We start from the raw sequence: 20,513 nt of genomic DNA, 5'->3' as shown, positions 1-20,513 counted from the left end.
CTTACACATCAGCAGTTTGTTTTTTATTAAGGTATGCTTCCTTTTAATTAGCTTCTTGGCATGAGTTGAGTTCACAGTAGGAGCAGAAAAGATGAGAATGAGACAGTTTTACCTGTCTAACATCATTCTCTAATTGGTACTCTGTTAAAAAAATAAAAATAAAAGCTGATGCAGAGACCTTAGAGACTACCATATATTTTGATGAGTTCTTAATGTACATGAGATGGATAAGTTAAGGTAAACTTAAAAAGAAAAAAAATAACTCAGGGTTCTAAAAGAAATAAGGAGTTTTTATTTTCTCAGACCTGTATCTATTCATCTTGGTTCTTCAGCTATATAAGCTAAGAACAATGTTACTTGAGCCCTCATTGTGTTCTTTGAAATTTTTCTAGTCTTTTATGGGAACACTGTTCCTATTTTAGAGGTTCTTTCAATTTAAGGGGAAAAAGTAGACTCAATACCATATGATTTGACATTCTCTCTGAGTTGTTCAGAGGTGGTGATGGGTTTGAATTAAAAACAAAATTGTATTAAGCTTATCATATGGAAAGTAGTTTGGTTCAATGCTACAAGAATAGCCTAAACCTCTAGAATTAAGAAAAAATACATATTTTGAGTTGGGGAGATAAGATAATGATTATTGCAGAAAAAGACTCTCAAACCTGAGGTTCAAAGGTCCCCGATCCAATCCCTATCACTGCCATAAGCGCTGCTCTTTATCTTTGTATCTATATATGTCTCATTAAAATAAATATGTAATATATTTTAAAAGAACAGAATTTATTTATTTATTTATGAAAGAGTAGAAAACACAACATTACTCTGACATATACAGTGCTGGAAAGTGAATTCAGGAACTTCATGTCTGCAGGTTCTGCACTCTACCACTGTACAACCTCCCCAGTCATACTCTAGTGTTCTTATTTGCTTCTGCTACCTGATGGCCACTTGAATTCTTGTTAGTGCCGGTATCTTGACTCACTTTCTTCTCATCATGCTTGTCACATGTTACCAGAATCTCTAGCTCAAAACTTGAGGAGTTAGGCTAGAGTATCTTGGTACTCTGGAACACAGACTGCAGATGTGGGAGTTTATCCTTGGAAGTCCCCTCAGGTGTTCATCAATAAGGAAAGTGGCAGGCAAGGGCTCAGAGTGACCTCGGGAGAAGGTAAAGGGCTGCCAGGCAATTATTTTAGTTTGCTTAGTAATTTATTGATACTCTATTTGAAACCATAATTGTTTTTCTTGTCACTGAAGCATGTGGCACTTTGTTCCTATTTATATCAAGTTTCTCATATTATAAGTTCTTTTAATAATATAGTATCTTAGTTCTTAGGATAATGTACTTGGCCTAAATTTTTTAATTTATTCTTTACCCAGAGAAGGTCCTGAGTCCTGTAGAATACTGGTCATTTCTTCAGCCACCTGTAAACATATGGGTTCTACCCATCCTTTTGGCAAAAAATTGCAAAACTAAGTCTATTATACATGCTTTATGCCTTGCAGAAAAGCAAGTGGAGCTGACCACTTCCAAAAATATAATATCCTATTTTACTAGATGGACTCTGGCTGTACAGAATTTTGACAGTCTCATTCTGTTATTTCCTCTGCTTAGTTCTCTTGGGTATTCTGAGTGAGAATATTCAAAAACAAAAACACAATTCTGAAAACTGAGAATCAGAAGAATATCACAGGACAAAAAGAGAGAATTAAGCCTTCAATTTCCATGAGCACCTAGGAGTCCTCTGAGAAATCATGGCACAGATGCACTGGCCTTGTTTCTGAACTCTGGTATAGCTGCTGGCTCAGGCCACAATTTTAAAATGCAGCAATTTTCTGAATATTGAACTCTGAATTTTTTTCAAAACAAAGGTGTGAGAATTTAAAAAAGGTATTTGTCCGAACTGGCCCTACCTTATTTACTGACTTTGCTAAGTAGGAAAAACATTTCTGTTTCTGTCTGCCAGTACCTTTTCCATCAAAGAAGCCTTATCAAGTGTTCCTATGGAAACAGTTTAATTTGACTAGACCATAGAAAGTAAGAGAAACTTGATAATTTCTTTATTACCAAGTAATACTAAACCATACTTTGTTGTCACCTAAGCCTGCAGAAAACATGTATTTCAGCAATTCAGACTTTGAAAGCATACAGCTCAAATTTAGTTTACTTTATTTTTCCAAATTTGGCATAGTGTACATGAGCTCAGCAGAACCAAGTTGGGTGGAAGTTTAGATGGCCAATAAAGAGGAAGATCTACCTTTTTACTGCATAGCCTCTCCACTTCTTGACCATTAGTCATGAGTCACATTGCAAACATGTGGGAGCTGACTCTTTGGAAATGGACACCAGAAAGGAGAAAGGAGGACAGGGATCTGCTGAGAGCAAGCTGTCCTTGATAAGTCACCACTTTTTTGTCAGTACCATTCTTCAGTTTCCCTTTATTATCCATTATCTATTCAGAGCTTTGATCTTAGCCAGATTGTCTCCAATTTTGTGAGTATATTCACTAATATATTGGAGAACCACTGGAGGTTGAGGGAGGCCTAGGGAAGTCTTAGAAACAGCAAAGTTCCTCATGCTCATTAAATAAGTTAGCACCCTTCCTTACTGGAATAAACACAGATCTGTTCTCTCCAGAGGAAGGTATGAACTTCATATACAACTATCTCAGCTCTCTAAAACCTCTGTTGAAATTTCATAGTATATAGGTTGGAGTATTTCACCCAAGGTAGAATATCTTTTGTCAAACTTCCTCTGGCAGATGCTCAAACCTTCAATGTCTCTATTAGATTTTTGTCATTATTTTGAGAATCAAAAATTTACTAAATTCAGTTTCTTGTCCTAGGAACTACAATGTAGTAGAAAAATCTTCTATATTGTGTATTAGTTTGCTTTTTTTTTTTCTCAGTACAGTTTCTTTAGTACAGTATTTTTTTTAGCTCCCATTTACTTCCCTATTTCTCTTTGAGATAACTTCCACTGGATCTGTGTGATGATAGAAATAACCATTATTTTCTCTCTTTGACCTGGAAGATTCAAGAAGAAAGAACAAGTCTGGGGAGTGGAGCAAATTATAGATAGCTTCTAGTTAGTTCTGTGCTTTTTTTTTTTTCTTTTTCTTGTTGATTGATAAAAAAATTTATCCTTTCTTAAATAAAAAATAAAGTAAAAAAAAAGTCTGACACTTGGAACATGTCTTTATTCCCAAGAGAAATATTTATTTTGATACTTACGGAAAGTAACAAGATTACTGAAATTATTTGTGAATAGTCAAAAATGTCTCCATTTTTTTGTGGAACATGATGGAATTCATCACACATTATAACTGCTCTTGATATCTTTATTGTTCCAAGCTGACTGGACTATGAGCTCTGTCCAACCAAGATAACTTGATAAAATTGCACTTATCAAGAGCTGTGACATGCCAGTATTGTGTCCCATGTCCCAAATATTTTGATAGGTTGTGTCTTCATTTTCATTTGTTTCCAGGAACATTTGAATTTCCTGTTTAAGTGAATCTCTGACCCAGTGGTTCTTAAGGAGTATGTTGTTTAGTTTCCAAATTCTGTGACTTTTAATAATTTCCTGTTTGTTGTTAAATGTTAGTTTTACTCCATTGTGGTCTGAGAAGATACTTGGGATGATTTCAATGTTCTTGAATTTATTGATGCTGTCTTTGTGGCCTAACATGTGGTCTATCCTTGAGTATGTGTTATGTGGATTTGAAAAGAAGGTGTATTCCAGTTTTTTTGGGTGAAGGACTCTGAAAATATCCAAGAGGTCTAGTCTGTCAATCTCTTCATTCAATTCTCTTGTATCTTTGTTGGTTTTCTGCTTTGTTGATCTGTCTAAGTGTGAGAGTGGGGTATTGAAGTCTCCCACTATTATTGTATTACTATTGATGTATTTTTGAAATTCTTTCAGTAAGTGCTTGACGTATTTAGATGGTCCCTCATTGGGTGCATAGATGTTAATAATTGTTAAGTCTTCTTGGCTGATTGATACTCTAATCATTATGTAATGTCCTTGCCTATCTTTTATTACTTTATTCAATTTAAAATCTATCGTGTCTGAGATGAGAATGGCTGTTCCTGCCCTTTTTTGTGGTCCGTTAGCCTGTATGATAGTTTTCCATCCTTTCACTTTAAGTCTGTGTTTATCTTGTTGTGACAGATGGGATTCTTGCAAGCAGCATATGGTTGGATTATGTTTTCTGATCCATCCCCCAACTCTGTGCCTTTTGATGGGTGAGTTTAAGCCATTGACATTTATTGATATTATGGATTTAATGTATTATAGTGCCATTGGTCAAAAAAAATTTTTTTTGTTTGCTCTGATATATTGCCAGTATTATAGTGATGTTCTTGTTTATAAGAGGTCTTTTAGAACCTCTTTCAGGGCCAGTTTGGTGATGGTTGCCTCCTTTAACTGTTGTTTGTCTAAGAAGGTTTTGATCCCTCCATCTAGTTTGAATGAAAGTCTAGCAGGATATATTATCCTTGGTTGAAACCCTTTTTCATTCAGGGCTCGATAGATATCTTGCCATTCGAATTCTTCTGGCTTTTACAGTTTGAGTGGAGAAGTCTGCAGATAATCTTATGGGTTTTCCCTTGTATGTGACTTTTTGTTTCTCTCTTGCAGCCTTTAGGATCCTTTCTTTATCCTTACTTCTTCTCATTGTGACTATGATGTGTCTTGGTGTCTTCAGGTCTGGGTTGATTCTGTTTGGGACTCTCTGGGCCTCTTGAATCTTGATGTCCTTTCTGTTATTCAGGTCGGGGAAGTTTTCTTCTATTATTTCCTCTAGAATGTTTGCTTCCCCTTCCTCTCTTTCTTCCTCTGGCAGGCCAATTATGCGAATGTTACTTCTTTTGAGATCATCCCATATGTCTCTGTTGTTGTTTTCAGTGTCTCTCAATCTCTTTTTGAGCTATTTCACCTTAGTTTTCTCTAACTCATCCTCTGTCTGACTAATTCTGTTTTCTGCTTCTGTTAGTCTGCTTTCCCTTACCTCAGCTTCTTTCTTCATTTCAGCTATTTCAGCTTTCAGTTCTCTAATTGCCTCAAGATAATCAGTATTTTCCTTGTGGGTCTCAACTGTTGTTTCCCTAATACTGCCATTCCTTTCCTCCAATGTTGTTTTCATTTCTGTGATTAATAAGTTTATTATTGCTTGCATACTTTTCTTATCTATGGTTACTTCTGGCTGATTTGTAGTTTCTTCTGGGCTCTTGTCTTCATTCATTGGAGTAGCAGTTTTATTTGTTTTTGATCTACCCATTTTTTTTATTTATGTGTTTCTTTTTTATGCTCTGTTGTTCCTCAGTTGTTGTGTCTTGAGTACAAGCAACACTGCACTAAATACCTTTATGACAATTGCACTCACCAACCTCAGGAATTACAGTAGCAACTGAAGCAAGTATTGAAGCAGTTTAATCACTACCAGTTAGCCAAACAGTTTCTCCAGTCCGTGAAAAAATAGTAACCAAATCCCAGTGAAGAAGAAAGAGAAAAGAAAGAAGGGATAGCAAGAATAGACAGTTATGAAAATCTACTATCCACTATATATTCTAGGGGTAACAAGAGGGGAAAGGGAACTAGAGCAGAGATACACACATAGAGAGTCCACTCTGAATCAGATTTCTTCCCCAAAATAATTCACAAATTCAGAAAGGCAAAGAAGAAGGAAGGAAGAAGTGTATGACAAGATAAAAAAAAAAAGAAAAAAGAGACAAGATAGAGAAAAGAGAAAAGATAAGAAAAAGAGCTGTAATTAAAAAGCAGTGAAAGGAACGGGTTTTTTTTATTACTTTATTTTTAATTTAATTTAATTTTTTTAATTAGCTAGGAGGAGGAGGGAGGGGAGAGTCTGTAGAGGACGTAAGAGTAACGAGACAAGTTCCTCCCACAATAGGTAAGATGCCCACTACCCTAGCAATGAAAGATACCCTAAGAGTTAATTCTGATCAACCTAAAGGGGGGGGGGGAGATATATGCCTTTATATAATATGAATAATAAAATAGAGCAGGGTAAATAAAAAAAAAACCCTCTACCAGATTACCTCAAATCTCGTGATCAGAGGCAACTGATTGTTAAGAAAGAGAAAAAAAAAAAACCACCTCAGGACTAGACAAGGATAGCTGAAATAGACAATTATGCAGATTTACTATCCACTGTATATTCTAGGGGAAGCTAGAGGACGAAGGGATGTTGAGCAGAGATACTCGCAGTGAGAGTCCAACTCTGAGTCAGAATTCTTCCCCAAAATAATTCCCAAATGTGTATCAGTGAATTCAAAAAAGCACACTGTTTGGTGGTGTGGGGGATGGGGCCTGTGGCTTTGGAAGCTGTAGGATTAAGGAAGAAAGGATGGCAAGAATGAGAAAAAGAAAAAAAAAGAAAGAGATAGAGAGAAAAAAGAAAAAGATAAGCGAAAGAACAGTCATGAAAGAGCGGTGAAAGGAAAGAGTTTTTTTATTTATTTCTTTTTAATTATTTAATTAGCTATGCGGGGTGAGGTGGGGGGGGTTGGCTACTTAGAAAGAAAAAAGGCCAGAGGTTTCAGAAGGGTATAGACTTAGAATGAATGATACTCCCTAGTGGGACAGGAATTTTGGTAAAGAAAGGGGCTCAGCAGGGGAGCTTGCTAGGAGCTGGTCCCCAGGGTCTGGTTATGGGGGGGGAGGGGAAGGAGGTGTGCTTAATAATTTAAAAGAAAGAAAAAAAATTTTTTTCCCTTTTTAACCCAAATAAAGTTATAGTCACCTCCTTGGTGTTACCACTAGGACCCCTTATTGACTGGCCTACTAAAGGCAGAAAATCCTACCGTTTGCAGAAGATGTGGTTAGAGCTCAAGCCACTAGCAGCTTCTCAGTCCACCATCTTCCGGGAACTCCTGATTCTCATTTCTTATACTTTAGGTTTTTAGTTAAATTTTGCTAAAAATAATCCTTTGTTGGAAGGCTATGCAAATGGAAGGAAAAGAATGAAGGGTGGGAAGAAGGAAGGAAGTAGATGGGAACTGAAAAAGATGGAAAAGATGAAAAAGTTGGGCGGTAGCACAGCAAGTTAAGCGCAGGTGGTGCAAAGTGCAAGGACCGGCCTAAGGATCCTGTTCGAGCCCCTGGCTCCCCACCTGCAGGGGAGTCACTTCACGGGCAGTGAAGCAGGTCTGCACGTATCTATCTTTCTCTCCCCCTATCTGTCTTCCCCTCCTCTCTCCATTTCTCTCCTTCCTATCCAACAACAACGACATCAGTAACAACAACAGTAAGAACTACAGCAATAAAACAAAGGCAACAAAAAAGGGGAAGAAATAAATAAATAAATAAAAGAGGGAAGATAATACGTAAAATATTTACCTATTTAAAGGTGTTTTTTTTTTAAAGAGATCATTTAAACATTTTTATTGGGGGATTAATAGTTTATAGTTGACAGTAAATATAGTTGTTGGTACATTTGTAAAATTCCTCAGTTTTCTGCAAAATTTCTATTCCCACCCCCCACACATAGGTTCTCCTCTACCATTGTACACCAGGACCTGAAATCACCTCCCCACCCACCCCACCCACACCAAAGGCCTTTATTTTGGTGCAATAAACCAAACCCAGACCAAGTTCTGCTTTGTTTCCCCTTCTATTCTTATTTTTCAAGTTCTGCTTATGAGAGGGATCGTCCCATATTCATCTTTCTCTTTCTGGCTTATCTCATTTAACATAATTCCTTCAAGCTCCATACAAGATGAGGTAAAGGAGATGAATTACTGCTTTTAATAGCTGAGTAGTATTCCATTGTATTCCATTGTAATAGCTGAGTAGTATTTAATAGCTGAGTAGTATTCCATTGTATATATTGTATATATATTGTATACATATATTCCATTGTATATATACCAGAACACCTTTTTTGTGTCCTTTATATTAATCACCTATCACAAATGAATAGTAATATATTCATAGATAATTCTGAGAAAGTTTTCAAACTGTCAATCAGTCTATTTATTCTTGCTCAGAAGTAATCTGAAATATTTCAAAAATTTATGAATAAAAGTGGAGTCAATTAGGCTTATTTTCTGTTTCTGGGTTTGTGTCCTCTATTTTGCTAAGAAGAATGCTATGTTGAATTTTTGTTATAAAGAAATAGAATTTAATTTTTGTACTAATCCCCACTATAAAATTCAAGTGTCACACTACTTGTCCTTGTTTCAAATGGCCTAATTTGAAAGCACCTCTCTATACGAGGGAGTAGAATAGCCACACTTCTGTTTTCACAGATACATTCAGCCTCCTGACTGCACATTACATTTCACAAGCCCTGGAGAGGGTTTTAGAATATATTTGTCCTTGAATTATCTCCCAAAGCTTTCAGTAGCAGCCACAAGTCACTCACAGATGTCTGAGGCACAATAAACAGCTGTATCCCAGGATAAGAACACACAGTGCCCATGGTTTCATTCATTCAGCCTGTACCCTGTGGACTCAGATTCTCTTGCACTGGTCTTCCCTCACCAAGCAAAGAGCTTCTTGGCCTCCAGGAAGCTCCCATTTTAGATAATCCTCTCATGGCTAACTTCCAAGCATCAGTACTCCTTCTCTGGGGAGATTCTAGTTGCCTATGTGGGACATGTCTGTTCCACCATTTTCCATCCCTCCAGCTCTGATAGTCAGCCTTTCTTGGTGATTAGGTGTTACAATCATTCCCCTGAAACAGAACTTAAGTGTGTTGCCTTCTTGTTTGCACACAGATTCTGTATTCTCTTGCTGGGATAATGCCTTTCTCCTATTTCCAGTGTATCATTTAAAGCCACTATTTCCTACCATTTAGGCAAAACTTTTCTAGTAGAAGTTTTCTCAGATTTAAGATACCTCCTTTGGTGAGTTAGTTTGGGCATGAACAAGATAGTTGTATCCATTCTGTACCTTCAGTCTAAACCCACCTGGGGAATACTATTGTCCTGTGGTCTACAAGGGAACAAACCCAAGTCTTCAGTAGCTCTGAGGTGGAATGCCCACAGGTACACCTATGTCTAGTTAGCCACCTCTTCTGTCTGCCCCTCTGCCCTTTATTGTTATGGATGTCCCTGATACTCCACACCACTAAAACCCTTGCCAGTCAGAAAGCGGTCAGGTAGTACTATGTATCATAGAGGAATAGAAAGTTTGGAATGCCACTTTGATATGCCTAAAACAGTGAAAGTGCTTAGGACTTCCCTATTCCCTATACAACCTCAAAGGTCCCTTTCCACTCTAAAATTGTATGACTCTTGTAGTTGTCTTTGAAGAAAAACTGGCATAAATAGGTTGCAAAGGTAAACATGTATCTGTTAATAACTACTAAGTGTGCAAACTGAATGCATTTTATTGATTCAGTAAATATAGTGAGCAATTACCATGCACTACCTCTAGTTTATGTACTGATAGTAAAATAGTCCCTGACATTATGGAGCATTCATTCTAATAAGCTGAGCTGGGTGGGAGAGTTCCTAGGGCCCTCATAGCACTCAAGTTCCTGCTTTTGCTTCTTGGTGGCTTTCTATGTATCCTTTGCCATTCTGAACTCAAGGAGACACTGCCTAAGAGGTACAATGATAAGTCTCATCTTCACAAATAAACCTAGGGTGAGAAGAGTATCTCAAACTTGAGTAGTGTCATTCTTTGCCATGGGCGCAACCTAGGTTCAAGCTCATCTCTAGCTATACCAAGGGAAACATTGGAGCTGTGGTCTCTTTCAGGTTTTTGTTTGTTTGTTTGTTTTTAATCACTTTTTTTTCCATTTCCCCCTTGTATTTGATGTATTTTTAAAGCCATTTTCTTCTCTGCTCAGTTCTTTATTCCAAGAGTATGTTCAATTCTAGCCATTTTTGAAATAGAATTTGCATTGGGGACTGTCTGAAACTAGCCAAATTATTATCAAGTTGTCTTTTATTCGTTTTTTCAGTTTAACTGGTGAGACCATTTATAGACTTTTGGTTATGCTTATAAATTATCCTTCATTTTACTAGTCTTATAAAAACTATAGAGAATGAACACACACACATTTTAATTCTAACTTTAAAAAAATTATTTTATGTTTATTTCCCTTTTGTTGCCCTTGTTTTTTTATTGTTGTTGTAGTTATTATTGTTGTTGTTATTGATGTCATTGTTATATAGGACAGAGAGAGATGGAGAGAGAAGAAAACAGAGAGGGGAAAAGAAAGATAGATACCTGCAGATCTGCTTCACCTCCTGTGAGGCGACTCCCCTGCAGGTGGGGAGCCTTGGCCAACCGGGATCCTTAACGCAGGTCCTTGCACTTCACGCCACTTGGGCTTAACCTGCTGCACTACCGCCTGACTCCCAATTCTAAGTTTTAAAAAGCTTATCTTAGTGTTTTTAAATTACATACAAATAACATTAATCATACTCAGCAAAACAGTTTGTTGCTGATCTTTACTTTGTACTGAGAAAGAATGAAAGCATTTGACCTGAACAATGATGTCAGAGCTTAGACAACTCTTCAAAGTAGGTCCGATTAGCCTATCCTTTTACAGGCTAGAGAAATTAGTGAAGAGGCCTGAGGTTATGTAGTTAATTGAGAAATATTTCATCAATAATAACTCAAGGGAATTCCAATATGAGGCATGCTGTATAAACTGAGTTTCAAAATTAATTTTTCTTATTATGACTTTTGAGTGATTTGAATTAAAATAGGAGCTATCACAATGAATCAGAACCATGGCTTGATGTGATTATCATTCAAACTCAAGAGCTATTTCTGTGTTTTCACAGAATCAGGATATTCCTATAAACTTTCATTCAATAATTTTAAATGTAGTTGCTACATTTAGGAAATTAAGTACTTTTTTATGTTGCCCATTTTGGCCTTATTTATACAGATTCAGCACTTACTACACATAGTGAAAGTGTTTATAGACATATTTGTCATTCCCTTTAAGAGGTGAATGTCATGCAGTCTTGGACCACACTTTTCTTCATCTCTACAGTCCCATGCTGGGCAAACATTGCATATCTCAAGAGAACTCAATGAGTATATAACATTTTTAAATGCCTTAAGCGTCATAGTTTCCTCTAGTAACTAATTAAAGATTCATGAACTCACTAAATTCTTTAAAGCTCGTTTCAAACTTGTATAACCTCTTTAAAAATTATTTATTAGTGACTTGACCCTGTTTTATAATATTCAGAGTATATAATATTCAGGATATACTTCCATAACTTCACATGATATGTGTAAGTCACCACGCCTTACTGTCCACCCTGACCACCATAGATCTTACAGAGTCCAAGTAACCCTTAATAATTAATGCAATTAGTACAAGTTTACGTTCTTTACTAGTTGTAAAAAACCTTCATATTTCCTGGACTTATACATGATTGCAACATTTAAAATAAGCAGAGCTTTGCCACACTTTTTGTGGCCCTCGTGTGTCTTTGCACGAGCTATTTGCACTTCACTAATAAAAATCTATTCCTCCACCTGAGGAAGATGGGTCCTGAAATTAGGGTAGCTTGTAATGTCCCTATTCATGATCACAGAATGTGAGCTCAGATCTACAGGGATGCAGAGGTCACATAGGCTCCTAAGCCGAATATGGGCTCCAGATCACATCAAATCGATGGGGTTTATAATCAACATTATACACCTTTCCCATATTAGGGAGTTACTTTCTTCCCTGATCTAGCTTTCTGGTCCTTTTCCCAGGCATGACATTATCTCCCCAGACAATAATTAGGATTCACCTGCATATCAGATTTCAGGCTCAGGAAAAAAAAAAAAAGTAGTATAGTCACAGGCCCTTTGTAATATAACTAAAATAGGCCTACTAGTTATCTACAAAATGGAGGACCCCCCAACTCTTCTCCTGCACTATTCCAGCCTTTAGGTTCATGATTAGTCAACAATTTGTTTGGCTTTATATATTAACTCTCTTTTCAGCCACCAGGTTCCAGATGCTAGCATGATGCCAACCAGACTTCCCTGGACAGACAATGCCACCAATGTGTCCTGGTGCCCTCCTTCCCCAGAGCTCCAACCCACTAGGGAGAGAGAGAGGCAGGCTGGGAGTATAGATCGACCTGTCAACGCCCATGTTCAGGGGGGAAGCAATTACAGAAGCCATACCTTCCACCTTCTGTACCCCATAATGACCCTGGGTCCATACTCCCAGAGGGATAAAGAATAGGAAAACTGTCAGGGGAGGGGATGAGATATGGAGTTTTGATGGTGGGAATTGTGTGAAGTTGTACCCCTCTTAGCCTATGGGTTTAGTCAGTTTTCTTTTTATAAATAAATAAATAATAAATAAATAAATAAATAATCTATTCCTGGGGGGTCAGGTCTGCATTTGTCTTTCCCCCTCTATATCTCCCCTCCTCTCTCCATTTCTCTTTGTCCTATCGAACAGTAACAACAACAATAAAAACTACAACAACAATAAAAACAACAAGGGCAACAAAAGGGATGATAAATAAATACATTAAATTTTTTTAAAAAAAATCTATTCCTGGTTGGGGGTGGATAGCATAATGGTTGTGCAAAGAGACTCTTATGCCTGAGGCTCCAAAGTCCTAGGTTCAGTCCCCTACACTACCATAAGCCAGAGCTGACCAGTGCTCTGGTAAAAAAAAAAAAAATTAAATCTATTCCTGAACACAAACTGCCTCACTTCTTTGAAATAAAGTTTGCACACCTAAAAATTAAAATAACACAGTAAAGGCAGTGCCTTTCCTTGTTTCTTTTTTTTTTTTCCCCAGTGTTTTTTAAAGTGATTTTTTTTGGTATGTTTTCCAGGAGGGTGATGTCTGGCCCAACTCTTCAGCTAACATCACTGTGTATTTTAACCCCCTGGAAGCCAGACTTTACCAACAGACTGTTTATTGTGATATCTCAGGTAAGAACTTCCTCTGGTTATAAGGGATGAGAAGAGAGTGTGAAGATACTTCCTCTGGTTATAAGGGATGAGAAGAGAGTGTGAAGATAAACTTAGGTTACCAAGTTCCTAGAGTGTATAGTGGTATTTTTAGGGGTGTGTGTGTTTGTGTGTGTGTTTGGTGTTTAGTCAGTAGGCAGTGTGTGCTATCAAGAGGGAGTAATCAAGTCAAGCTGTGCCCTTCTCAATTCTTTCTACAACAGATTAAATTTTGAAGTACATTGCAAATATGATGGGGTAGGGAAAGTGGAACTATAGATTCAATTTTTCTGTTTGTTTTTTTAACAGCAGTAATAACATTACCTCAGATAAATGCCCACAATGTTATTTTTATTATTATTTTATATTCTTTAGCTGCTTAGTTTTTAGCTTCTGATTTTTTTTAAAACTAATGTGTGCTGAAGAGGCTAATGTATGCTAGGAAGCCATACAGAGTATGTATTCAAATTAGACACATATTGAGGAACTAAGTAAAAAAGGAAATATATTAAAGATAAACAAAGACAGTTTTTCACTCTTGAGAAATTTAAATATGGAAAGAAGGAAAACTAAAAGGTATTGGAATAGAGTAGAAATTATCAGATTAATAGTTTCTGAATTTACAGTTTGTATGTATAGAGAACTATATATAAGTGCATACATATAAATATATATGTTCACACACACATACACACACACACACATTCAAACATGAATGTTTTTAATCTATGTCTATCGAGGAATCCTGAAAGCTTTGAGACTTTAGCAACAGTAAGCATACCTCATACTCAAAAGCTTGGCTTCTAAATCCTACCCTCCATTAGAAGACACCTTGGAGAGCTGATTGATTATAGGACTCAAGCAGGGAAAAGAACAAGATAAACCAGGAACATTCTCTAGTGCTAGAAAATAAGAAAAACACTGCAAGATTTACATAGATACATGAAAATGACTTAGTGCTGGACCTGATTCATACCTGGATGGGATGGGAGATTTCTCTCTTTACTGTCCATTAGCTTAATTCATAATTGACTTGACTCTTATGTGCAAGTGTTGTTCCCCCATCATAGTCTCAGATTACTTTTTTTTCCCCACTCCTGTAGAGTTCATTTTAGAGTTTAGAATTCATTCACTGCCTCTTGAAGATACTTTGCTTGGAGCCCACCCAACTTCTGTTTGTTGTTGTTGTTGCCCACCCTACTTCTTATCTTACATGGCTACCCAAGATTGTTTCACTTAAAAAAATTTAATATAATTTTATTAGTTATTTAATAATGGTTTACAAGGTTATAAGATTCCAGGGTATATTTCCATATCACGCCTGCCATCAGAATTCTGTGCCTCTGAAGCCCTAATATTAGCCGCCATAGTTTGCACAAAATTTTAAGAGACAGTTTTAGTTTTTCAAGTTATTGTGTTTCAGTTCTCTGTATTTCAGTATTATAGTTGTCTTTGACTATCTTGCTTTACTAAGCATAATAAACTCCAGTGTCATAACCAGGATTTTTAATCTAAATTTTCATTTGTGTTTTGTTACTTCTTTTTTTTTAAAAAAGTTTTTATTTAAGAAAGGATTAATGAACAAAAACATAAGGTAGGATGGGTACAACTCCACACAATTCCCACCACCCAATCTCCATAACCCACCCCCTCCCATGATAGCTTTCCCATTCTCTAGCCCTCTGGGAGCATGGACCCAGGGTCATTGAGGGTTGCAGAAGGTAGAAGGTCTGGCTTCTGTAATTGCTTCCCCGCCGAACATGGGTGTTGACTGGTCAGTCCATACTCCCAGTCTGCCTCTCTCTTTCCCTAGTAGGGTATGTCTCTGGGGAAGCTGAGCTCCAGGACACATTGGTGGGGTCTTCAATCCAGGGAAGCCTGGCCAGCATCCTGGTGGCATCTGGAACCTGGTGATTGAAAAGAGAGTTAACATACGAAGCCAAACAATTTGTTGAGCAATCATGGATCCCAAGCTTGGAATAGTGGAGAGAAAGTGTTAGGGAGGTACTCACTGCAAAATCTAGCGTACTACTGCTTTCAGGTATATATTTTGCAGTAGTTTATGGATACGTGTGCACATAAGCTCTCTCTCACAGAAACTGGTGTATATCTAGGTTATGGGACTTTGTTAGAAAGTGAACCACCTGAGATGAAATTAGAGTGTATTACAAAAGGAAAGGTCTCACCTGAGTAATGAAGCTGAAGGGTTGTCATTCCACACGTGAAGTCTCTGGACACAGTCTGAGGTGAAGCATGTTGAGGTGGCAATCGTTGCGTTGGTTAGGTTGTGATCGGCGGATGCAATATTATTTGGTTTGGATTGGGAGACACATCTGGGAAAGTGGGCCCTATCCAAGGGTTCCAGGACTGGGGGAAGTAGGGGCTCTATAGTGGAGATGTGAGGTTCCTGCTGTCTTAGGGTTCAAAAAGACAATCGATAGTTAATGTTATCATCACATTATTTGGTAATTGGGTTAACTTTGAAAAGTCCTTTTGTTATGGTTTGCTGTACAGTATCCAGTATCTTGTGTATAGCTGTGCTATTGGATGCTTCTAATCTACTTGGTCTAGGCTTTTGAGAGAGTCCGCATATCAAATACACAGCCGATATATTAAAAAGATTCAGTTTGTGTTTTGAGAAACTTTGAGACATACAACTGATTTTTCCCCTCTCATATTAATTAACTACTGATTTATATGTCTACATTTTGCTAGGAGTGTACATAAACACCATTCCCACCACCAAAGGACTGTGACCCATCCCTCCCGCCCACTCCCACCCCCCACTGGCCCAGGAAGCTGCATGTCTACCCCTCACCACTGGGTTTTTACTTTGGTGCCCTACTTACAATTTGATCAGGTCCTGCTTTTAGTTTCCCTTTCAGATCTTCTTACTCAACTTCTGTTGATGAGTGGGATCATCCCATACTCATCTTTATCTTTCTGACTTAGTTCACTTAACATAATTCCTTCTAGCTCTGTCCAAGATGGGTCAGAGAAGGTGGGTTCATTGTTTTTGATAGCTGCATACTATTCCATTGTGTATATATACCACAGCTTTCTCAGCCACTCATCTTTTGTTGGGCACCTGGGTTGCTTCCAGGTTTTAGCTATTATGAATTGTGCTGCTATGAACATAGGAGTACACACCTCTTTTTGGTTGGGTGTTATGGAGTCCTTGGGGTATAACCCCAGGAGAGGAATTACTGGATCATATGGAAGGTCCATGTCTAGCCTTCTGAGAGTTTTCCAGACTGCTCTCCACAGAGGCTGTACCAATTTACATTCCCACCAGCAATGTAAAAGGGTTCCTCTGTCCCCACATCCTCTCCAGCATTTGTTGCTGCTGTCCTTTTTGATGTATGCCATTCTTACAGGAGTGAGGTGGTATCTTAGTGTTGTCTTAATTTGCATTTCTCTGACAATCAGTGACCTAGAGCAGTTTTTCATATGTTTGTTAGCCTTTTGGATGTCCTCTGAGGTGAATGTTTTGTTCATATCCTCTGCCCAGTTTTGGATGGGGTCATTTGCTTTTTTGGTGCTAAGTTTGCTGAGCTCTTTATATATTTTGGTGATTAGTTTCATTAATCTGATCTGGGGCCCATATTTAACACAAGAGGCTTGGGTTGTTTTCCTTCATGCTTCTCTCGATCCATACCAGTTGATCATGCATCTGCTGAGCTTAACCGAGCAAACCCAAATATAGCACTTGCCTTTTGCTTTGGAAGAGATTGAGTCCCGTCTTTTCAGGTATACTTCTAAGCAACTTTTTATTTTTGCAATTTTTTATTAAATTATATATAGCATTAACTATTTTTCAAGTTTATAAACTTACATGTTAACATCTGTATAGAATACATTATGTTTATCCCCATAGTCTTGTTTTCATTTCTCATCATCCAATGATCCCTGTTACACAATTTATCCACCTCACTTCCCTTTTCTCTTCTGTTAACCACTTTAATTTTTAAGGCTTCTTTTGCTTTGTAACTATTCCCTTTATGGATACATTTATTTTCGCAGATTGATCCAAAAATATTTTAGACCTTTGTTTTTCTGAGTTTTTTCTTTTTAACTAATTTTTATTAATGATTTAATAAAGATTAATAAGAGTATAGCATAACAGGGGTATAATTCCATCGAACCCCACCAGCCTGTTTTTTTTTTCTTATTTTTTTAATTAATTTATTTATTTAAGAAAGGAGACATTAACAAAATCATAGGATGGGGGGTACAACTCCACACAATTCCCGCCACCCAATCTCCATATCCCATCCCCTCCCCAATAGCTTTCCCATTCTCTATCCGTCTGGGAGCCTGGACCCAGGGTCCTTGTGGGTTGCAGAAGGTGGAAGGTCTGGCTTCTGTAATTGCTTCCCCGCTGAACATGGGCGTTGACTGGTCGGTCCATACTCCCAGTCTGCCTCTCTCTTTCCCTAGTAGGGTGAGTTTCTGGGGAAGCGGAGCTTCAGGACACATTGGTGGGGTCTTCAGTCCAGGGAAGCCTGGCCGGCATCCTGATGGCATCTGGAACCTGGTGGCTGAAAAGAGAGTTAACATACAAAGCCAGACAAACTGTGGAGCAATCATGGACCCAAAGGTTGGAATAGTGGATAAGAAGTGTTGGGGGGTACTCACTGCAAACTCTAGTGTACTACTGCTTTCAGGTATATATTTGCCCTAGTTTATGGATACCTGTGAACATATGCTCTATCTCCTGGAACCTGGCTTATATGTAGGTTTTGGGACTTTGTTAGGAAGTGAACTACCTGGAATGGAATTAGAGATTACTATGAAAGGAAAGGTCTCACCCGAGTGATGAAGCTGAAGGGTTTGTCGTTCCACAGCTGAAGTCTCTGGACACAGTCTGAAGTGAAGCATGCTGGGGTGGCACTTGTTGTGTTGATTAGGTTGCAATCAGCGGAGAGATCAGGACATCATATGTTATTCTGAGATCAAACCCAGAGTATATAGGCATGTGTTTGACTACTGAGCTACCTTTCCAATCTTGATATTTTGTCTTTCTGAAAAAAATATATTGTCTAAATTTCCTACTGTGTTACTGTCTTTGGCTTTCATACACTCATAAGGCTTCTTCCAATGCATTTTGATTCCTGGTTACTTTTTTGTATATAAGAATAAGAAAATGGGTTTAGTGTTCAGAGTCACTACTGCTACTCACCTCTTCTATGTGTGTGTGTGTGCGTGTATGTGCATGCACACATACAGGATCCCTGTATATATGAATTCAATGATTATTTAAACTTGAGTAGGAGGAGAGTAATAAAAATACAAAATTATGCCTGACAAAATAGCTCACTTGGATAGTGCACTGCCTTGCCTTGTGCACAACCCAGGTTTAGGCCAAGCTCCACAATACTGAAGGAAACTTTGGTGTTGTGATCCCTTTCATTCTCTCTCTGCCGCTCTGTAAAAAGAATAAGAATGATTATTTATTAAAATCTCTTCAGGAGCACAAATACCACTATTATGATATGCTAAGCATGTGCTCACTCCCTATCTGTGCAGCCACTTCTCTTTGTGTGTAAGGAGGTCATGCAGTCTCAGAATAGTACAGAAGGCTGGGATGCCTATTTCATGACTCTGACACCCTCCATATCCCTCAAGTTTCTAATCATGTTTCCCTCACCTTCCATGCATGTAACCATCACCTTGACTTTTTTTTTTTTTAATCATCATTGCCAAGGCTTCAGTGTTCCAGAATGACTTTTTTTTTTTTTTCAGAGAGAGACAGAAGCAGAAAGGGGGATGGAGAGGGAGGGAAGGAGGCGAGAAGGAGACCACAGCACCAAAGCTTTCTTCAGTGTAGTAGAAGCCAAGTTGAAACCTGGGTCATATGCCTGACAAAGCAGACATACTGTCCAGATGAGTTATCTCACTGCCTCCATCACCTTGATTTTTATGATAGTCATTCTCTTGGTTTCATGTATTATTAATTTTAACATCTATGTATCCCATCCATCTCTAAACAAAATAGTTTAGCTTTTTCTACTTTAAACATTTATTGCAATCACACTCTATGTCTTATATTGTTCATATCAGGAAGACAAAGTCACTCTAGAAAAATCGGTTAAACAAACAGTTAATTGAGGGAGGGAGGAGTGAATGAATGAACCCTAGTTTGATCTCTTTCCTCCCTTGCCCAAGAATGTAGGATTCTCAAGATGTCCCAAGAATGAATACAGATTGGACCAGGAGTTTCTAGATGAATGTTAGTCTGTTCTATACTTCAGAATAGTATCAATATGACATCCCCAGACTTCTTAGAGGGCCTGGAGCAATTGTTGGTACATCAGTGTTCAGACTCAGGGTGGGAATTTACCAGTGACCTGCCTCTGCCACAGGTGGCGGGTCCTCCCTCCTATCTAAGGTCCCCCAGGATGTCTTGCTTGGCCATCTTCCAGGAGGCTGGCTGCTCTCCAGGAGGTTCCCAAACATTACATAACTGGTGTATTTAGCTATTGTTTGATTTGCAGTTCTGAATTCTGCCACAGGAGTCACATCCTGGGTAAAATGAATACTATAATTTTCCATCTACATGACATTCGTCTTTATTTTGCTTGTGGTTTATTTAAAAGATACTATTGCCAGGGCTTTGTTTACATAGTAATTCCATATTATCTTCCCTGTAAATTCATGCAATTCTCTGTGTCTTTTCAAGAATGGGTGATGATTCCTGACTATTATCTTCAAAGGGTTGGTTAAAAAAACTCTTGGTTTTATATCACTAAGAAATACTTCTTAGGCAGCTAGAAAAGCTCCTTTTATTTTATTTTTGCTTTTGCTTTCCTATATCCCTTGATCATATATACAAATGCATGTGGTTATGCTTTTCCCTCACATATTTTTATGTAAGTGATAAAATATACTACACATTATTTGTGATAATATTTTGAAAATATTTCTTGCAGGTTAAACATAACACTAAATAAATGTTATTCTATATGACATGATTTTCCTATACAATCATGGCAAGTTTATATAGTATTTTTGTTTACATATTAAAATTATCCTAAACCTTTTTCACTAATAAATAGGACATATATTCATAAAGTGTATAATACATATTACTATTGGCACAATAATGACTTCCTAAAGATGTCTAGGACCTAAGCCTGTGAATATATTAGAGAATTTGAACCAAAAATGTAATTTAGGTTACTTATATGGGTAGAGGCATTATCCTGGCTTCTGTAAATAGCTTAATGTGATCACAATAAACCTTAAATGTCAGAGGGGAGAATTGTCTATCTTATAATCAGAATGATGAGATATGGAAAAAAACAACAACAGCCATTTCTAGCTTTGAAGAAGAAAGGAAAAGAATTGAGGAGACCTCTAGAAACTGAAAAAGACAAGAAAGTATGTTTTCCCAGTGCCCCCAGAAAGGAGTACAACCCTATTAACCCTGTCTTCTTAGCCCAGTTTGGACTTCTTACCTCTAAGGCCAAAAGTAAGGTAAACATATAATTGCCACCAAAATAAATATTAGGTTGTTTCTAGTTTCCAGAAAGGTGCCGTGTATTCCTTTCCAACTATACCGCTCCCTGACTGCCCCCTAAAGCAATCCCTTGTCTGTCC

The 20,513-nt window shown here is 37.7% G+C and overlaps 1 protein-coding gene across 1 annotated transcript in view; it reads left to right on the top strand.

Annotated features, from left to right (window-relative positions):
* The window catches only part of HYDIN (HYDIN axonemal central pair apparatus protein), a 477,232-nt gene that overhangs the window by 131,461 nt on the left and 325,258 nt on the right, over positions 1-20,513 (top strand). The window contains exon 10 of the mRNA XM_060172033.1: positions 12,794-12,893. Coding sequence (XP_060028016.1) covers positions 12,794-12,893 — 100 coding nt within the window. The remainder of the gene's footprint in view (positions 1-12,793; positions 12,894-20,513) is intronic.

The sequence above is a fragment of the Erinaceus europaeus genome, chromosome 2 (assembly GCF_950295315.1).
Source record: "Erinaceus europaeus chromosome 2, mEriEur2.1, whole genome shotgun sequence".
NCBI lineage: Eukaryota > Metazoa > Chordata > Mammalia > Eulipotyphla > Erinaceidae > Erinaceus > Erinaceus europaeus.
Note: the sequence above shows the minus strand (reverse complement) of the source record. Positions and strands in the feature narration are given on the sequence as shown.